Source organism: Ranitomeya variabilis, chromosome 1 (assembly GCF_051348905.1).
Source record: "Ranitomeya variabilis isolate aRanVar5 chromosome 1, aRanVar5.hap1, whole genome shotgun sequence".
In the NCBI taxonomy this organism is placed as follows: Eukaryota; Metazoa; Chordata; class Amphibia; order Anura; family Dendrobatidae; genus Ranitomeya; species Ranitomeya variabilis.
The window spans coordinates 523,178,159-523,199,482 of record NC_135232.1 but is presented as its reverse complement, the minus strand read 5'-3'; the positions used below and the strand labels follow the sequence as shown (position 1 = coordinate 523,199,482).

Here is a 21,324-nt window from a genome sequence, read left to right as displayed (position 1 = left end):
ATATATATATATATATATATATATATATATATATACACACACACACAGTACAGACCAAAAGTTTGGACACATCTTCTCATTTAAAGATTTTTCTGTATTTTCAGGACTATGAAAATTGTACATTCACACTGAAGGCATCAAAACTATGAATAACACATGTGAAATTATATACCTAACAAAAAAGTGTGAAACAACTGAAAATATGGGTTATATTCTAGGTTCTTCAAAGTAGCCACCGTTTGCTTTGATGACTGCTTTGCACACTCTTGGCATTCTCTTGATGAGCTTCAAGAGGTAGTCATCGGGAATGGTTTTCACTTGACAGGTGTGCCCTGTCAGATTTAATAAGTGGGATTTATTGTCTTATAAATGGGGTTGGGACCATCAGTTGTGTTGTGCAGAAGTCTGGTGGTTACACAGCTGATTCAGTCCTACTGAATAGACAGTAAGAATTTGTATTATGGCAAGAAAAAAGCAGCTAAGTAAAGAAAAACGAGTGGCCATCATTACTTTAAGAAATGAAGGTCAGTCAGTCCGAAAAATTGGGAAAACGTTGAAAGTGTCCCCAAGTGCAGTGGCAAAAACCATCAAGCACTTCAAAGAAATTGGCTCACATTAGAACCGCCGAAGGAAAGGAAGACCAAGAGTCACCTCTGCTTCTGAGGATAAGTTTATCCGAGTCACCAGCCTCAGAAATCGCAGGTTAACAGCAGCTCAGATTAGAGACCAGGTCAATGCCACACAGAGTTCTAGCAGCAGACACATCTCTACAACAACTGTTAAGAGGAGACTTTGTGCAGCAGGCCTTCATGGTAAAACAGCTGCTAGGAAACCACTGCTAAGGATAGGCAACAAGCAGAAGAGACTTGTTTGGGCTATAGAACACAAGGAATGGACCTAAGACCAGTGGAAATCTGTGCTTTGGTCTGATGAGTCCAAATTTGAGATCTTTGGTTCCAACCACCGTGTCTTTGTGCGACGAAGAAAAGGTGAACAGATGGGCTCTACATGCCTGGTTCCCACCGTGAAGCATGGAGGAGGAGGTGTGATGGTGTGGAGGTGCTTTGCTGGTGACACTGTTGGGGATTTATTCAAAATTGAAGGCATACTGAACCAGCATGGCTACCACAGCATCTTGCAGCGGCATGCTATTCCATCCAGTTTGCGTTTAATTGGACCATCATTTATTTTTCAACAGGACAATGACCCCAAACACACCTCCAGGCTGTGTAAGGGCTATTTGACCAAGAAGGAGAGCGATGGGGTGCTACTCCAGATGACCTGGCCTCCAGAGTCACCAGACCTGAACCCAATCGAGATTGTTTCGGGTGAGCTGGACCGCAGAGTGAAGGCAAAAGGGCCAACAAGTGCTAAGCATCTCTGGGAACTCCTTCAAGATTGTTGGAAGACCATTCCCGGTGAATACCTCTTGAAGCTCATCAAGTGAATGCCAAGAGTGTGCAAAGAAGTCATCAAAGCAAAAGGTGGCTACTTTGAAGAACCTAGAATATAAGACATATTTTCAGTTGTTTCACACTTTTTTGTTAAGTATATAATTCCACACGTGTTAATTCATAGTTTTGATGCCTTCAGTGTGAATGTACAATTTTCATAGTCATGAAAATACAGAAAAATCTTTAAATGAGAAGGTGTGTCCAAACTTTTGGTCTGTACTGTATATATATATCTGAATAAATAATGCTTGATAAGTTATGGCGCTGATCAGAAGAACTGTGATACCCAATGAACACAGTAAAAGCAAAACGAACCCCCCCAAAAAATGGTGGAATTGCAATTTTTTTTACAATTACACCCCACTAGAATTTTTGCCCCATTTTTCTGTACATAATACAGTAAAATGAATGGTGACAATCAAAATTCCATAATAATAAAAAAGGTATTGCTCTTGGAAAAAGGGAAGGAAACAATGAAAGCGTAAGAATCGTCCCTCATATTTTGTGCATTCCGTGAAAAACACATCTAAACACAGGAAGAATATGCAGACTCAATATATGTGGTGTATATACTGTGGGAGTAGTCCGCCTTGTGTGCCTCTCCAATTCTCCCCATTTCTATGTGATTGTTGGCTATTTTGAACTACGCCGCGTCCTGACGTCCTCTTCCAGCGTCCATTTCATGTGGAATGGGAAATCTGTGCTAATTTACATGAACTTTCTGTCTAGAAATATATATTCTTTATTCTTTTATTACAAACATTTTCACTAAGCTGCCTGTACCTTATCTGAATGGGAGCCTGTCAGCATGACTGTATGATATCGGCACACTTGCATCAAGTCATCTGGTTACTGTAGAGCAGCTATTAGTAAACTAGGAACCTGTAAATGATTAATTGCAATGTATCCGTAAAAAAACATGGATGCGATATAAATGTTCCATGTGGGATCCAATTTTTTGCGCACCCAAAGAGTTGAATGGGCGAGTGTAACCCGACACACGGAGGAAACTAGCGCAATTCACATTTTTTCACACGCAGATTCACCCAGTGAGAAAGAACTTGAAGTGCCCCTTAAATAACATTGCTCCTAGTGCGATTTTTTCATGGACAGCACTAGGATGTGTGAATGTACTCCTAAAAACAGTATTTACCTGCAGCCATGGTGGGAGTTTGTAGGTAAATACTGTTTTACATATGTGCAAGTGGCTATGGGTAGGTTCACATGAGCTGAATTTTTGGTCAGTGCTGACTGTGAAAGAAAGAACAGACCAATGTTACTCAACTGGGCTGTTCAGATGAGCCTTTTTTATTTTTCATTGACTTGCATGTGAAAAAAAAAAAATCGAAAAATACACTAATTTCTTCTGTATATCGGGTCAGACGTGCCCATTCAAGTCTATGAGTGTGCAGAAAAAAATGGATCCCATATGGGACAGCACCCTTTTTTATGGATGCATTGCAATTCTTTAACATAGGTAACTAACTGCTGTAGCTGGTCTTGCTAATTAATAGCCGCTGCTATAAAAAGAAAAAATGGATTGCTTACAGACTTTATACTGATGACAAGTGAGAATAAAGTCGTCCCAGTTTTCTGGATGACAATTTTTTTATGCTTGTGTGAACCTGGCCTAACTTTAAGGCTACTTTCACACTAGCGTCGGGCCGAGGTTACCGACACTAGCGTTCTCTGCACCGCACAACGGGGGCAGCGGATGCATTTTTCCAGCGCATCCGCTGCCCCATTGTGAGGTGCGGGGAGGTGGGGGCGGAGTTCCGGCCGCGCATGCGCGGTCGGAAAAAGCGGACCGTCGGGAGCAAAAAACGTTACATGTAACGTTTTTTGCTCCAGACGGTCCGCCACAACACGGCGCAACCGTCGCACGACGGTTGCGACGTGTGTCAATGCGTCGCAAATGCGTCGCTAATGTTAATCAATGCAGAAAAAATGCATCCTGCAAGCACTTTTGCAGGATGCGTTTTTTAGGCAAAACGACGCATTGCGACATATTGCAGTTAACGCTAGTGTGAAAGTAGCCTCAGAGTGGCTTCAGGGAGAAAATGAAGTTTTATCCTCCCTGCAGCCGTGTGCTTCCAGTCATCGGGGTGGTGCAGTGGGCCGTTCCAGTCATCATTCAGTACACATTGAGTGCCCTGTGATCACTCCCCGGCAAATTGATTGACAGCCTGGTCTGCAGTGTGTGTGCAGAACAGACTGGCAGCCAAGGTGCAGGGGGAAAGATTTTCTGTAATCACTTGTGTAATAAGTGGTCACTTCTATAGCCCCCTGCAGCCTTCTGATGACTGGAAGTAAGCAGCTGCAGGGAGAATATATCTTAATTTTCTCCCTCTTCCAGTTAAACAACCTTACATGTTTAAAATTGTATTTACCTGCAGATTACCACTATGGCTGCAGGTAAATACCATCTTTTCACTGGATCACAGGATCCCTTTAATCACTTATTGGATCAGTCATTCTCCTTAGGTTATTGCTCTCCATAAGTTTGCCACATCAAATTAGTACATGGAAAACTCATTCTTGGTTGAAGAAGAAAATACTGCCTGCAAGCCTCCTTGGGATTTTGAGTCTTTCTTGATTGTTGGAATTTCAGTATGATTGGGTTGAAAGAATCCTTTCTTGCTGAGATGTCTATAGATTTGCAGAAAAAGTAGAAAGCTCCCAACCAGACCGGCAGCTGGGACAATTGACCACATAAGGTAAAATCCATCTGAAAAATAAATGAAAGCGCCTTTAGTTACCTTTGCATTTGATCTCATTACTTAAAGGGTTATTCCCAACTGTAACATTCTTGAACTGTCCTTAGGATCTAGTATATAATTGTCTAAGGGTCACTTCCGTCTGTCTGTCCTTCTGTCTGTCTGTCACGGATATTCATTGGTCGCGGCCTTTGTCTGTCATGGAATCCAAGTCGCTGATTGGTCGTGGCAAAACAGCCACGATCAATCAGCGACGGCCACAGTCCGGCAGAAAAATGGCTGCTTCTTCCTCCCCGCAGTCAGGGCCCGCTCCGTACTCCCCTACAGTCTGCCCTCACACAGGGTTAATGGCAGCGGTAACGGACCGCGTTATGCCGCGGGTAACGCACTCCGTTACCGCTGCTATTAACCCTGTGTGACCAACTTTTTACTATTCATGCTGCCTATGCGGCATGAATAGTAAAAGGATCTAATGTTACAAATAATAAAAAACATAAAAAATCGTTATATACTCACCGTCCGTCGGCCCCTGGATCGACAACAGGCCTTTCCCGCTCGCGACGCTCCGGTAACCGGTCCATGCTGTGATCTCGCGAGATGACGTAGCGGTCTCACGAGACCACTACGTCATCATCTCGCAAGACCGCGATGCACTCTTGGGACCGGAGCGCACGAGCAGCGTCGGTAACCGCTTCGCTTGGATCCGAAAGGTGAGTATATAACTATTTTTTTATTTTATTTATTTTTATTTTTTTAACAGGGATATGATGCCCACATTGCTATATACTACGTGGGCTGGGCAATATACTACATGGGCTGGGCAATACACTACATTAGCTGGGCAATATACTACATGGGCTGGGCAATATACTACATGGGCTGGGCAATATACTACATGAGCTGGGCAATATACTACATGAGCTGGGCAATATACTACATGAGCTGGGCAATATACTACATGAGCTGGGCAATATACTACGTGGGCTGGGCAATATACTACGTGGACTGTGCTATATACTACGTGGCTGGGCCATATACTACGTGACTATACAATGTGGGCTGCGCAATATACAACGTGGGCTGCGCAATATACAACGTGGGCTGCGCAATATACAACGTGGGCTGCGCTATATACAACGTGGGCTGCGCAATATACTACGTAGGCTGCGCAATGTACTACGTGGGCTGCGCAATGTACTACGTGGGCTGCGCAATATACGTGGGCTGCGTAATGTACTACGTAGGCTGCGCAATATACTACGTGGGCTGCACAAAATACGTGGGCTGCGTAATGTAATACGTGGGCTGCGCAATGTACTACGTGGGCTGCGCAATATACGTGGGCTGTGCAATGTACTACGTAGGCTGCGCAATATACGTGGGCTGTGCTATATACAAGGTGGGCTGCGCAATATACTACGTAGGCTGCGCAATATACTATGTGGGCTGCACAATATACTACGTGGGCTGCGCAATATACTATGTGTGCTGCGCAATTTACTACGTGGGCTGCGCAATATACTACGTGGACTGCGCAATTTACTACATGGACTGCGCAATATACTACATGGGCTGCGCAATATACTATGAGGGCTGGGCAATATACTACGTGGACTGCGCAATATACTACGTGGGCTGCGCAATATACTACGTGGGCTGCGCAATGTACTACGTGGGCTGCGCAATATACTACGTGGGCTGCGCAATATACTACGTGGACTGCGCAATATACTACGTGGGCTGCGCAATGTACTATGTGGGCTGCGCAATTTACTACGTGGGCTGCGCAATGTACTACTGCTGGAACCCCCTCGTATCGCTAAAATGGGAGGTGTTCCACCTGCTGCATTAACGATATCTCAGAGCCCCAGTCTCAGAATCCATACCAGCAGTTGGACCCTCACTGAATATTCTCTGAATAGATGGTCATTTATAGTGTTGGGAATAACTTTTTAATATGTCACATTCAAATTACACACCAGAAGTCATTGCCATGGTCAGTCTGGGATACAATGGACATCCCAGACCTAAAGTGCTTGTCGTGGACTTCAGTATTAAGGTGTAATATATACTGTATTTTGTCTGTGTACATACCAATGTTATTAGGTTTGGTAGGACTGCTGGTCGTAGTAAGCTGTGTGCTGTGTGCGGAGACTGTATGGGTTGTCGCATTCTTTCTTTGTTCTCCTGTGATGGTCGATTGGTGACTTTTTCTTGTAGCGTGCATTTCCTTCCCCGAGGTGGTTTCAGGATTTTGAGAAGTGGTAATTGTGGTGGTCACGTAAGGTTCTTCTGATGTCTGTGTTTGGGTAGATGTGGTTTGAGAGGTGGAAAAAACTGGCGCTGAAGTGGTGGTTTTGTCTGTAAATGAAAACATTCTGTAAGGAAGGTAATCCGGCAGTGATTTCCCAATAAAAAGTAATCATAATTGACAAAAACAGTTTGATATCAAACCGCATTACAAAAAAATATATTAACCCGAGTCATTAAAGAGGTTGTCCAATCCAAATCGATAGGTGAGCACTCACTCTGTGTGACTCATGAATCCCCCCCAGTGCATGGACTGTGCGCTGTGGGGATTCGCCGGTTCCTGACCCGGGATCGGAGGGTATGTGCGCGTTATGGGCACAGCCTCGCTCCATAAACTTGTATTGACATCTAGTGACGCGGGCAGCCAGTGGACGTGGCTGACTAGAAGGTACATTCTCCCTTCATACAAGTATATGGAGAGCGAGGCCACGCTCACTGGCCGGGAGTATGTATAAGGCTGCCGTCACACTAGCAGGATTTGGTCAGTATTTTACCTCAGTATGTGTAAGCCAAAACCAGGAGTGGGTGATAAATCCAGAAGTGGTGCATATGTTTCTATTATACTTTTCCTCTAATTGTTCCACTCCTGGTTTTGGCTTACAAATACTGATGTAAAATACGGACCAAATACTGCTAGTGTGACGGCAGCCTAACACATACATATCCTACAGTCACTGGTTTGAAAGGGGCGAATTCCCACAGTGCTCAATGTGTGCACTTGGGGGATTTATAAGTCTGCAGTTGGACTGAACAACCCTTTAACCTTTTTATGCCCTGGAAAATAAAAGATGAGCAGTCTTTCATAATAATTATAATAATAATAATAATACAACAATGCACTGAAACTGCACAGAAATTACTAACATTTTTATCCTCTTAATATACTCCAATCATCATATTATACATCACTGTGTAGTTACAATTGCTCATTTTGCCTTTCTACACAGGTAATTATTCTCTTTTCTCTGCTTTATGAGGAAACAGGAAGTCTCTTGTCCCTGCAGAATTCATTCCCCTCTTCAACTCCCGACCCAGCTGCTCTGCTGCTCCCCCCAATATAGACTTTTGCAGTGACTCATGAGTCATACAGGCATAATTGACCTCCAGTTTCTACATAAAGTTTAGACGAATTCAGCTAGTTTTTAATCATGTGATGTCATAGACCTAATGGAAAATAGAACAATTAGCTGGGTAGAAAGGCAAAATGAGCAATTGAAATTACACAGTGCTAAATAATATGATGATTGCAATATATTAAGAGTATAAAAATGTTGACGGGGTAGTGCTTCTATAACCTCTTTCTGCCATCGGACGGAATAGTACGTTCGATGGCAAATCCCCTACTTTGATGCGGGCTCTAGCGGTGAGCCCTGTTATGATCTGGTGGCCTAGGAGCAGCATAAGACGTACTCTGGAGAAGGTGGTATCTGTACTGACCTCGGACCCTGAACTTAACACCGCAACTAGAAGTAGCCGTGGGATGTACCTACTGATCCTAGACACCTCGACACAGCCGGAGGACTAATTAACCCTATAGATAGAAAAGGGAAAACTATCTCGCCTCAGAGAAAATTCCCAAAGGATAGGCAGCCCCCCACAAATATTGACTATGAGAGGAGAGGAAAAAACATACACAGGCTGAAAACAGGATTTAGCAAAGGAGGCCAATCTAGCTAAATAGGAAAGATAGGACAGAGAACTATGCGGTCAGTATTAAAATACTAGGAAATATCCACCACAGAAAATACTAAAACTCCACATCTAACTAAATACATGGAGGGTATATCTGCCTCTCCAGAGATTCCAGCTTGACTGCATAAATCCTTACACAGATTAAGCTGGACAAGAAAAAACATGAAATGCACTGAACAATGAGACCCACAAAATGTGGGCTGCAAAACAAGCAGGACTTATCTTGGTGAAAAGACCTGGAAGCAGGAGAAACCATGAAGGGATGTGAATCCTCCAGAAACAATGGACAACTGGCACTGACTAAAGGGTGAGGCCAGACTAAATAGCCCAGTCCAGAGTGGACACACCTGATAACTGCTGTGAAGGACAGACAGCAGCGCTACCACTTATAACCACCAGAGGGAGCCCAAGAACAGAATTCACAACAGAGCCCGCATCAAAGCCGGGACATGTCAGCTGTTTTTTTCCCATGACAGGTTCCCTTTAAAGCTACTTTTTTTGCGGGGGGTGGTGCTCTCCTGATGACTGACAGCTTGGACCAGCAGCATGGTTGAAACACTAGTTCAAACTGTCTGCTCTCCAATGCTGGTAGGATGGGATGAACACAGTGGCACTGATGCTGGCCAGCAAAGAGAGCTTGTGATCGCTGTGCTCCTTGCCTAGGAAATACACCACCTCAGACTGCAGAGGTGGCCGGCAACCTAGGTCACAAGCAGTAAACTGCAGTATAAATGTTAAATTGCACTGTTCTTGAGAACATTGAGGATTGTTAGTAACAAGCACATCGCAGTCTCTTACTTTTACAAGCATTTTAACAATTTACAAAAATGAGACAACTATTTAATTCTGAAGACCATACCAAAATCCCAAGCGAGCTCCAGTGCTGTCAGGTGTCTGATATTTGGGGGTATGGCCGTCAGAGAATGCATGGACACAATTCTGATGAAGTATATTCTTAGTATGTATGCTCCAGTGGCGTAACTACAAAGTTATGGGCCCCGGTGCGAACTTCCAAATGGGCCCCACCCACCCCCGCCCCCCACGTCATCGCGCACCCGCAGTGTACTGTCAGAGGCAGAGCGGGGAATGATGGGAGAGGGGGCGTCAGCAGACGCTCTCTCCTCCATCATTGCATTGAACTATACCGGTGTCATAGACGCCGGTATAGTTAAATGCGGCGGCGGCACTGGCGGGGGGCGGGGGGGAACAGTGCAGCGGCCCACTACTGCCACCGGCTCTTCTGGCATTTGCCAGAAGTGCCCGATGGCCAGTCCGGCCCTGCACTGACCTGCCAACCCGGGGCCCCTGACCTGCGGGGCCCGGTCGCAATGGCGACCGCTGCGACCGCGGTAGTTACGCCCCTGGTATGCTCCCTCATAGTATAGTTCAGTTCAAAATACTGGTATTGCTAGGACCAAGCTAAGGATGGTTGTGTAGTACCCTTGGTGTTGGAGAAAGCAAGTGCCATCATGGCTCAGGACCAAGACATGCAATCACTGTCAGTTCTGGCGTTCTTATTGCCTTTAGCTGGCCAGACTGAGTTTCGCTTGTTCACTCCCAACGCCCCGGCAGACTGTACAGTGTGAGAAGGAAATAGGCCGACAGCGCATCAGAGTGATTAAGCATGCCTCTGCCTTAGTGGCTTCCTAACTGGTGTGGGAATCACATGTTCTGCAAAGGGAAGGGCTGTAAGAATCTTTTTTTGTTTTGACCATCCGCCATCTTGTTGTGGTTTTCTGGCTGCTGGTCTTTTTCCCCTGGGTGCCTTAGGTCAGGTGATTGTATCACCCTTTATTACCCAGCACCTGCTCCCATTCCTTGCTGGAAACAGTGTTAGGCTGCCGTCACACTAGCAGTATTTGGTCAGTATTTTACCTCAGTATGTGTAAGCCAAAACCAGGAGTGGAACAATTAGAGGAAAAGTATAATAGAAACATATGCACCACTTCTGTATTTATCACCCACTCCTGGTTTTGGCTTACAAATACTGATGTAAAATACTGACCAAATGCTGCTAGTGTGACGGCAGCCTTAATCCGCTAGAGTTCTGGCTAGGTGCTTTGATAGCTTTCTGTGTTTGATATTGTGCAGTTCTGGGATCTCTGGTTCTGCTATCTTTTGTTTCTGTTTTCAGTTTGTTCCTGCAGCCTTCTCTGTGTTTCCTATTAGGAGGTGACCTGTTTTTTATACCCAGTACTTAGTTCTTTTAAGGACCCCCCTCCCCTTATCTATAGGTCTTCGCTGAGTTTAGACCAAGATCGTCGGTGGGTCTATTCGCAAGGAATGGGTCGCCCACTCCATCGTAGGGTTTCAGCCTAGTCTTAGTGCAGGGTCAGCTTTCCCCCATCTCTCCTAGTTCTGTGCTGCAGTTTCGTAACAAGGGCGTTGTTGGGGAGCGCAAGGGTGCGCCATATACTGTAAACAGTGATGTGCTAAGAGATTTTGGGGGAGCGTATTCAGCTAAAAGGGTGTGGCTGTAAAGTTGAGGGTTTGTCATTGTTTCCTATGTGCACGAGTATGCTAGCTATCCTCTAATGGTAGATTGCGTGAAATAAAAAAAAAATCTACAACCCTACAAATTATCATCAAAGTCCCAGAAATTCTCATTATTCTAATCAAGTTCATATTCACAGTTTCTCGCACTGTAAATTACGCTGTTTCTGTTGGACACATAGTTTTTCCTAGTGATTTGACCTAACAGCTTATTTGTAAAATAACTAAAAAATGTGGTTGCCCTTCTGGATGTCATTGTTGAGTCTCATATTGTGGCCCCATAATTGTATGATCCTTCTATGGATCAGTCCAGCCCTGCATGGTTTGTATAAAAAGATGGCAAAATAATTGGGGTTCAGCGAAGAAGTGTAACCATTGTATGATGTGAGACTCTAGTGTTTAATGATTTTAAGGCCAACAGAGTAGTTGGATGCATGTGTGACCACCGCTCCATTCACTTTCTATGGGGAGGACTATCGCTGTCAATCCATCTCCTTCCGGTCCATATACAGCAAATGGAACTGTATTCCTTCATGTGCAGCATTGCTCCATTCAAGCAGAGAACTTTGGGACCTTAATTATTGCTTAGTTGGGGTCCCAGCATTCAAATCTTATATACGGTATATTTATTGTATCACCTATCCGGTGGGTAAGTAACAAATATATTTAGGTGGTAAACCCCTTTAAAGTTTATTGCACTGTTTTTGTCTGCATACATACCAATATTATTAGATTCGGTAGGACCCCTTGTCATAAGTTGTGTACTCTGTGTGGTGATGGTATCGATTGTCACATTTCTTGTATTTTCCCCTGTAATGGCTGATGGGTGACTTTTTATTGCAGAGCTCTTTCGCATCCATTGCGTGGTTTCAGGATATTGAGAAGTGATGGTGGTTGTCCGGTAATAGGCTTCCAGCTTCTGTGATAGGATATATGCGATTTGGGAGGGTGGAGAAGCTGGGACTACAGTGGTGGTCTGGTCTATAAATGAAGATATTCTGTATGAGATTGCTGCTACAATTCTCTTCTAGCACAAGATAATATTTATAGCAAAACCATAGTGGAAGAATCATGTCCTCTCCATGTGCAGTGAGATAAGAGTTAATAATAATAATATTCAAAAATGGCTCTAAAAGTGAACCTGGAAATGAAAGGCCAGTAAGTCTAACCTCTATTGGTGGTAAAATATTTGAGGGGTTTCTGAGGGATGTTATTCTGGATTATCTCAATGAGAATAACTGTTAAACTCCATATCCGCATGGGTTTATGAAGAATTGCTCATGTCAAACCAATCTAATCAGTTTTTTATAAAGAGGTAAGCAATAGACTGGACCAAGGTGAGTCATTGGACGTGGAGAGTAGCAAAATTAGGATTATTTAGTCTAGAAAAAAGAAGACTGAGGGGCGATGTAATAACCATGTATAAGTATATGTCACGTCTGCGAATACTCACCCGTCCGCCGCCTGCCTCCGGCGCACCTCGCCGCTCCCCGCCTGTCTTCTCAGGCTCGCTTCGCGCATGCGCGGTCGCGCTTTTCCCGCCGCTAAGCCCTCTGGGAGGTCGTGACCCGCTGGCGGCGCCCATCGGATATTTATACTCAGGGTCTGCACAGGTAAGACACCTGGTTATCTTTTGCTGTTACGCTAGCCTTCCTGACGGTGTACCCCCTTGGTCCCTGGCTCCCCTTCCCTGTTCACTCTGCTCCGTGTCTCAGCCGTACCTGCCCTATGTCTCACCCGTGTCTGCCCTGTGTATCACCCGGGTCTGCCCCGTGTCTCAGCTGTACCTGCCCTGTGTCTCTCCTGTACCTGGCCCTGTGTCTCTGTCGTACCTGCTCAGTGTCTTAGCCATACCTGCCCAGTGTCCACTCGTGCCTTCCAGTTCCGTTTATTCCTGCAAGTTATTACCTTTTTCATTCCTCTCTTCCAGCATCGTGCCACCGCTCCGTCTCTGGTCCTCCTGGTCCCATCTACCACCCATATTCCATAGTGTCTGCTTGTTCTCTGTTCTCATCCACCGCCTTCATACCCCAGTCTCTTCCCTCTCTTTATTTACCCTTAGTCGCCCCTTTGGCTCCAGCCATTGTGGTTCCATCCCCCTTGGGCCTGTCCCTAATGCTCCCTGTATAGGGGGTGGTCCCATCAGGTCCGCTCGCCCTTGGGGTCTCCAGAACTATAACTCAGAGGGTCCACTTTCGGGTCTTTCCTTCGAGCCTTGATAGTATATAAGGGGACAATACAAATATCTCTCCGAGGATCTGTTTATACCAAGGAAGGTGACGGTCACAGTGGGGCATTCTCTGCGTCTGGAGGAGAGAAGGTTTTTACACCAACATAGAAGAGGATTCTTTACTGCTAGGGCAGTAAGAATCTGGAATTCCTTGCCTGAGGAGGTAGTGATGGCGAACTCAGTCGAGGGGTTCAAGAGAGGCCTGGATGTCTTCCTGGAGCGTAACAATATTGTATCTTACAGTTAGGTTCTTTAGAAGGACGTAGATCTGGGGATTTATTCTGATGGAATATAGGCTGAACTGGATGGATAAATGTCTTTTTTCGGCTTTGCTAACTATGTTACTATGTAATAGCATAGAAATCCAAGGCACTTCTCTGGTAAGGAGAATGTATTAATGATCATCTCCATTCGCCGCCGCATTGATGCAGTAATTGATGCAAAAGGAGCCCCGACCAAGTATTGAGTGCATTTACTGAATATACATTTCAGTAGGCCAACATTTTGGATTTTAAAATCATTTTTCAAGCTGGTGTTATAAAGTATTCTAATTTACTGAGATAATGACTTTGGGTTTTCATTGGCTGTAAGCCATAATCATCAACATTACCAGAAATAAACACTTGAAATAGATCACTCTGTTTGTAATGACTCTATATATGAGTTTCACTTTTTATATTGAAGAACTGAAATAAAAATAACTTTTTGATGATATTCTAATTTTGTGAGAAGCACCTGTATTTTGGTATTTCTGTCTTATGTAGGTTTTCATTTTCTTATTGCATTTAGCCTACAAATCTGAGCACTGGTGGACACAGTTAATATAGGGCCTCTGTGCAAGAATAAAATATATGGCCCTTCCCAGTCAAATGCCACTGTAATGCAAAATTCCACGTGCTTTGGAGACAGAAATGGGCCCCCTTACCTGTTGGGCCCCTGTGCGGTTGCATCAATGTTATGTCCGCCCCCAAATCCGGAAAAAGTGTATTCACTCTGACAAGCATGACTCCTACTGACTGCTGCTTTAACTGGAGTGTGAATGATATATATTCTGCATAAAGGAGGGTTGCAGGGGACGGTTGTAAAGCATAGAACGAGAAGCAAGGAAGAGAAGAACTGTAATGTGTGGACAATGTGCTAACACTTGTTTGTGGGTGTATATAGTGCTCTTCTGTTAAAGAAAAAAAAACAACACAATCTCCCCCCCCAAGAAGCTCATGCGAAACGCACGTTGGGGCTGCTGGGACATACACTGACAGGCCACATGGGAAGCAAGATGCTGTTTGATAATCTGCCTTTGGCCCCAGGGGTAGTGACATTGGGCCAGTGAGTGTACTAGGAGCGGTGCATGCTGTTTTGGACTTAGTCCTTCACTTTTGGACATTTATTACGACTTTTTGCACCTTTATTGCAATTTTTTGCACCTTCATTGCACTATGCACCTTGTATGCTTTTGTAACCTACTCAGGGGGTACATGACCCATTATGATAGCCTGCCCAGCCTGTATGACATCAGTGTATTCATTCTCCTTGTGTGGTTTCACAAACACTAGCCCTCCTTGTGCCTTGTCTTTGATTAGCTGTTTTTAACATGTTTTGTGTTATGTCAAGTTATATGTTGTATTTTGTTTAATAACATTTATATTTTCACATTTTGGACTTGTGCTCCGTGGTTCTATGTAGGAGTTTTATATGCTGGAGTGTCCGTGATCACATTGAGCCAGTCCTTGTAAAAAGGCATTGAACTATTACTGGTATGATTATGTATCAGTGGTTTGTGTTTTCAGTTCTTCTGTCTCATTTATTATGGAGTCGGTTAAGGCATGACTTTGCTTCACTCACCCTATGGTGGTCTCCCATGTGAATTAGTATTCTAGATACCTACTGACTGCAGATTATAATGAAGCATAAGAAGTGTGCTTGCTAATCCTTCTTGACCTACTTACTGCTCCACTTGCTACATGCCCTTTTTCTGTTGGTGTACCACATTACGTTACGGCTTTCTTTTCTTCGCAACACTTAATAGCCTTAACCAACTCCAACTCTTTTCATACACCCAATCTTCTACATTCATCAAGATACGTATGTACATGAACACACCACATGGCACTCTCTGCTCCCAAACTAGACCCATTTCTGTCTACTGAATACTACACCCTCTACCTCTCCTCTCACTGCTATTGAAAATTGTAGAAAACATCCTAAACAATCCAAGACAGTATCCTAAAAAAAACTCACCCATTTCTGCACCGTCCTACATTTCTTACCTAATCACTTCTCACCTAACAACCTTGCCCCTACCGATTGATATTTACAGCTGCTTACTCCTTTCCCCGACCCCTCGCCTGTATTTCCTGCACCCTGTACATTTTAGGCTTGTACCAAAACGGCTTAGAAAAAATATATTTTGTGCTATTTCATTTGTTTGTAACATCCAGTCCTAATGTTACAATATGAAACACTATAATAATAATAATATTAGTTTTTATTTTTATAGTGCTTCCAATTGTAACAATACAACTGTGTTACAAACAAATGAAACAGTACAAAATACATTTTTGGACAATCACTATAAAAATAATAACAATAAGACTAAAACATTGTGTTTTTACCCATTTAAGTATGTGTACCTTCTGATATGTACAAGGTTCCTTCTCTTTTAAACACTTGGCCATTCACATGCACTTGTGCCTCACACCGGTAGGACGTGTCTGATAGCCAGTCCTCCTCAGGGACAACCCAGCTCCAAGTTACATTGAATAGGTCCCCATCGAGAATCTCATTGTCAGTGCCCTCATCCAGCAGTTTAGATCCTTTGTAGCAGCTGATTTCAGGCAGAGGATAAACCAGCTCCATTGAGCAGTTCAGATAATGGATGCCGTTTTTCATATCACTGCTTAGGAGCAAAGTGTTTGGTAAAGCTGCAAAATAGAGAAAAATAGATATAAGTTCCTAATTTAGGTTGGTCCCAATTTCCTTCAAATTTTCCATGAGGACAGTGTTTTGGAAGGGTCTCTAAATATTATATCCGTTTAGTAACACTACATCTGCAACATTCGGGGCGCAGGGCCGCACACCTAACAGCGCTCCATATCATTGCTGCAACATTCGGGGCGCAGGGCCGCACACCTAACAGGGCTCCATATTATTGCTGCAACATTCGGGGCGCAGGGCCGCACACCTAACAGCGCTCCATATCATTGCTGCAACATTCGGGGCGCAGGGCCGCACACCTAACAGCGCTCCATATCATTGCTGCTACATTCGGGGCGCAGGGCCGCACACCTAACAGCGCTCCATATCATTGCTGCAACATTCGGGGCGCAGGGCCGCACACCTAACAGCGCTCCATATCATTGCTGCTACATTCGGGGCGCAGGGCCGCACACCTAACAGCGCCCCATATCATTGCTGCAACATTCGGGGCGCAGGGCCGCACACCTAACAGCGCTCCATATCATTGCTGCAACATTCGGGGCGCAGGGCCGCACACCTAACAGCGCTCCATATCATTGCTGCTACATTCGGGGCGCAGGGCCGCACACCTAACAGCGCTCCATATCATTGCTGCAACATTCGGGGCGCAGGGCCGCACACCTAACAGCGCTCCATATCATTGCTGCAACATTCGGGGCGCAGGGCCGCACACCTAACAGCGCTCCATATCATTGCTGCTACATTCGGGGCGCAGGGCCGCACACCTAACAGCGCTCCATATCATTGCTGCTACATTCGGGGCGCAGGGCCGCACACCTAACAGCGCTCCATATCATTGCTGCAACATTCGGGGCGCAGGGCCGCACACCTAACAGCGCTCCATATAATTGCTGCAACATTCGGGGCGCAGGGCCGCACACCTAACAGCGCTCCATATCATTGCTGCAACATTCGGGGCGCAGGGCCGCACACCTAACAGCGCTCCATATAATTGCTGCAACATTCGGGGCGCAGGGCCGCACACCTAACAGCGCTCCATATAATTGCTGCAACATTCGGGGCGCAGGGCCGCACACCTAACAGCGCTCCATATCATTGCTGCAACATTCGGGGCGCAGGGCCGCACACCTAACAGCGCTCCATATCATTGCTGCAACATTCGGGGCGCAGGGCCGCACACCTAACAGCGCTCCATATCATTGCTGCAACATTCGGGGCGCAGGGCCGCACACCTAACAGCGCTCCATATCATTGCTGCAACATTCGGGGCGCAGGGCCGCACACCTAACAGCGCTCCTTATCATTGCTGCAACATTCGGGGCGCAGGGCCGCACACCTAACAGCGCTCCATATCATTGCTGCAACATTTGGGGCGCAGGGGCGCACACCTAACAGCGCTCCATATCATTGCTGCAACATTCGGGGCGCAGGGCCGCACACCTAACAGCGCTCCTTATCATTGCTGCAACATTCGGGGCGCAGGGCCGCACACCTAACAGGGCTCCATATCATTGCTGCAACATTCGGGACGCAGGGCCGCACACCTAACAGCGCTCCATATCATTGCTGCAATATTCGGGGCGCAGGGCCGCACACCTAACAGCGCTCCATATCATTGCTGCTACATTCGGGGCGCAGGGCCGCACACCTAACAGCGCTCCATATCATTGCTGCAACATTCGGGGCGCAGGGCCGCACACCTAACAGCGCTCCATATCATTGCTGCAACATTCAGGGCGCAGGACCGCACACCTAACAGCGCTCCATATCATTGCTGCAACATTCGGGGCGCAGGGCCGCACACCTAACAGCGCTCCATATCATTGCTGCAACATTCGGGGCGCAGGGCCGCACACCTAACAGCGCTCCATATCATTGCTGCAACATTCGGGGCGCAGGGCCGCACACCTAACAGCGCTCCATATCATTGCTGCAACATTCGGGGCGCAGGGCCGCACACCTAACAGCACCCCATATCATTGCTGCAACATTCGGGGCGCAGGGCCGCACACCTAACAGCGCTCCATATCATTGCTGCAACATTCGGGGCGCAGGGCCGCACACCTAACAGGGCTCCATATCATTGCTGCAACATTCGGGGCGCAGGGCCGCACACCTAACAGCGCTCCATATCATTGCTGCAACATTCAGGGCGCAGGACCGCACACCTAACAGCGCTCCATATCATTGCTGCAACATTCAGGGCGCAGGGCCGCACACCTAACAGCGCTCCATATCATTGCTGCAACATTCAGGGCGCAGGGCCGCACACCTAACAGCGCTCCATATCATTGCTGCAACATTCGGGGCGCAGGGCCGCACACCTAACAGCGCTCCATATCATTGCTGCAACATTCAGGGCGCAGGACCGCACACCTAACAGCGCTCCATATCATTGCTGCAACATTCAGGGCGCAGGGCCGCACACCTAACAGCGCTCCATATCATTGCTATATGTTTGCTTTTAAATATTTTTTTTATTTGATGTATATGCAATCCACTAGTGAATGTACTGAAATGGGCACATGGTCATACTGTTTATATGCTATGTATGGCCTTGGGTGGTATTGTGTTACTCTACTTTTATCTTCACAAAAAAATTGTTGTGAAATTTTATATTTAATAAAGTTTTAAATATTTGTGAGATATTCTGTAGCACCATTTTTCCTTGGCTTATAATCTTTTTATAGTGCATGTGCTGGTGTACATTACATAATAGCACTTACCATATACATGGAGCTGCAGTGATTTCTGGTAAGCTTTGCGATGGCCTGGACATGTCCCCTCACAGTGTTTTGTGCCATCCATGGAGATACTTATATTTTCTAAGGTTTGGACGCTGTACCCAGGAACAATATATTGCTTATCAACAAAAATGTCAAGCCCTTTCCAAGCTACAGTACCCAAAGGACAATTGATAGAGCAGTTCAGTTGTATGGATTCCCCAGTAGACACCACTGGATCCACAGGATGCACAGTTAAGTAGTGTTGAGCTGTAAAAGAAGGAAAGATGACTTTTACCTACATACACTAGGTATTTATACAGGTAGTAGATACATTTCTATTTATTCTCATCTTTCAATTAATTCCTAAGGTTAGACTTTTTCCATAACCCGCCTGAAAAAGCGCTAAACACTAAAAAGAATGAACTTATGTATCACAATGTGAAAACGGCTTGCTATACGTAATGTTCAGTCTTTGGACTTTCTTACAAGCTGCTTTCTATTTTAAGCAGCCCAAGTTAGATGACAAAAAGTTGCAAAAAATGACCAAAAGACACTGCAAAACTCTCGGTACACATACATCTATAAGACTTCAGAGGCGAAACAGAGTTCTGGAGAAACAAGCTTTGAAAAGTCGCATTTTTTTCTCAAAGAAAGGTGACTTTTGGCGTGTTCACACCATCAAATTCATGACAAGCGGTAAGATTTGTGGTGAGGCACAGATAGCGGCGCACACCATTGCGGGCCTTGCCTGATTCATTAAGAGGCCTAAGTCTCTTAATGAGTCAGGAGCGTCTGCTCCAAAGTGCCCCCTCAAGACCAGCGAAAAGATCGGTGGTCTTAATGAATTGCCCTCTTCATGTGCACATACCTTTAGAAGGAAACCCTTATCAATACATAGGAAATTATAGATTAGGTGAAATATAAAAGTGTCAGAAGCCAAAGTAGAAAAAAAAAAAAAACAAAACAGTGCAATTCTGCAATTTTTGTGGCTTGTTTCACTTATTTTCAGTGTTACAGTTGCAAAAATAATATTTATCTTTATCCTACAGGTCAGTACGATTAAGGCGACATAAAATTTACCTATTTTCTTTCACTAGTTTCATAAGAAAAAAAAACTTTAAAAAATTGGTGTCATAGTTGGAGATATTCTTTTAGGAACAGATACTTTTTTTTTATTGGTACCATATTCTGAGGTAAATACATATTTTTTGGAAAGGCAAGTTAATGAAAAAACAAACAAACAACATTTGTCATTTTTATGAGATTGTGCAGGATGAATGTTATTTTATATAGTTTGGATCATTAGGGACCAAACTATACTATTTATGTTTAATTTTTATTGTTTCAATTCTTTTTTTACATACATTACATGTACATGGACTGTTTCTGACAAGTATGATTGGTTGGGATAAAAATCCTAACATAATGTGATGAACATTTCTGTAGGACAACTTGGCATATGTTTGACAGTTTTGTCTGGATACTGGATATTAAGTGTACTGAAAAGCATAATCCACCACAATAGATTTTAAAAAGTCCCATTGCACACCAAGAAAACTGGCTCCAGCTTCCACCCACCTGAAAAAACAATGTCCAAGGGTCCAAGACTTCATCTTTTATTCATTCCATTAGGTTAAAAGACAAAAATAGTAGCAAAATGAAGCAGGTGTAATGTAAACTTGGTGATAACGTACCACTACATTTATTGCAGAGAACAATCCTTTTATATACTGAAAGTCAATGGCACATGTATTCACCTGAATTTCGTGTATTTTTTCTTCCACATAGAGCGTTTTGGTAAGGTTTTCATTGGCTGGAATGGGCGAATTGAAGTAGCCTACATTTACCTCAAGTTCTCAAGGCTTGTATGCAGTTTTGTGCATAGATATTTCTTACTTGGCTCTGGAATACCGCATTCTTCAGACCACGTACAGAAAAAATACACCCTACTCATAGTCCCAGGGGCAAGCGTTTTTTTAATACGGTTGTTTGGATGGCACTTCTCTACATTGAGCCTCCTCTGAGCCCTAGTATTAAGTGCAATAAGCAGAACATTTCTAGGACAAGCCTTCCTCACAATACTTTAACTGTTGATAAGGAAGATCATAACAATAAAACAATGCCTATAAAAAATAAGAACTTTAACAAATGTATGTGAGGTAAAGAAGAGAGAAACAAAGATTTGTCATTGGTCTCACCATTGCTTAGAAGGAATAGTTGCAGGACAATGCAACGGAGTAAGCCAGGAGCCATGGCTATGCTTCAGACTTCTTTCTTGAGTAGTTCCTTCCTTTGTCTAATTTCTGTTCTTGTGCGGCCAATATATATCCCTCCACAGAAACTTTAGTGATGATGGGAACTCTTTGGGATGCAGGGAAATTGAAAATGAAGGGGTGGAGAAAATGAAGGAATTTTTAGGGGGAATCCCAGTTATGGAGGCTATTATTGGAAAAGGAGGAGGTTTGGTTATGTACAAGACTTATTAAAATTTTTCAGATACCTATTAATATAAATGCAAGAAGTTACATTCTCTACTAAATCTTTTTTTTTTTTTTACTAATTTTTGTAAAATTTCAAATAAAGTTTACTGCTTTACATCCTTATATATTAAAATGTACACTATATAGACAAAGGTATTGGTATACACCTCTTAGTCATTGACTAGAACCATAGGAGTATAAAATCCAACCTCTAGCCATGCAGTCATTCTAAATGGCTCATTGAATATGTGTGTTGTAATGTAACAGGATGCCACCATTGCGACA

At 44.4% G+C, this 21,324-nt stretch overlaps 1 protein-coding gene across 2 annotated transcripts; it reads right to left on the bottom strand.

Moving 5' to 3' along the window:
- Positions 1 to 1,724: 1,724 nt before the first annotated feature.
- Positions 1,725 to 21,049, bottom strand: LOC143798172 (uncharacterized). 2 transcript variants are annotated; one of them, XM_077281105.1, is made up of 6 exons: positions 20,758 to 21,049; positions 18,560 to 18,826; positions 15,527 to 15,817; positions 11,387 to 11,647; positions 6,266 to 6,532; positions 1,725 to 4,182 (listed from the first exon to the last, which is right to left on the bottom strand). In XM_077281105.1, exons 1-6 carry the CDS (start codon positions 20,810 to 20,812, stop codon positions 3,971 to 3,973), a joined length of 1,353 nt encoding a protein of 450 aa, XP_077137220.1. In that variant the 5' UTR covers positions 20,813 to 21,049; the 3' UTR covers positions 1,725 to 3,970. The 2 variants fall into 2 exon arrangements, with proteins under 2 accessions (XP_077137220.1, XP_077137224.1); XM_077281109.1 differs by lacking the exon at positions 11,387 to 11,647.
- Between the last annotated feature and the right edge of the window lie 275 nt (positions 21,050 to 21,324).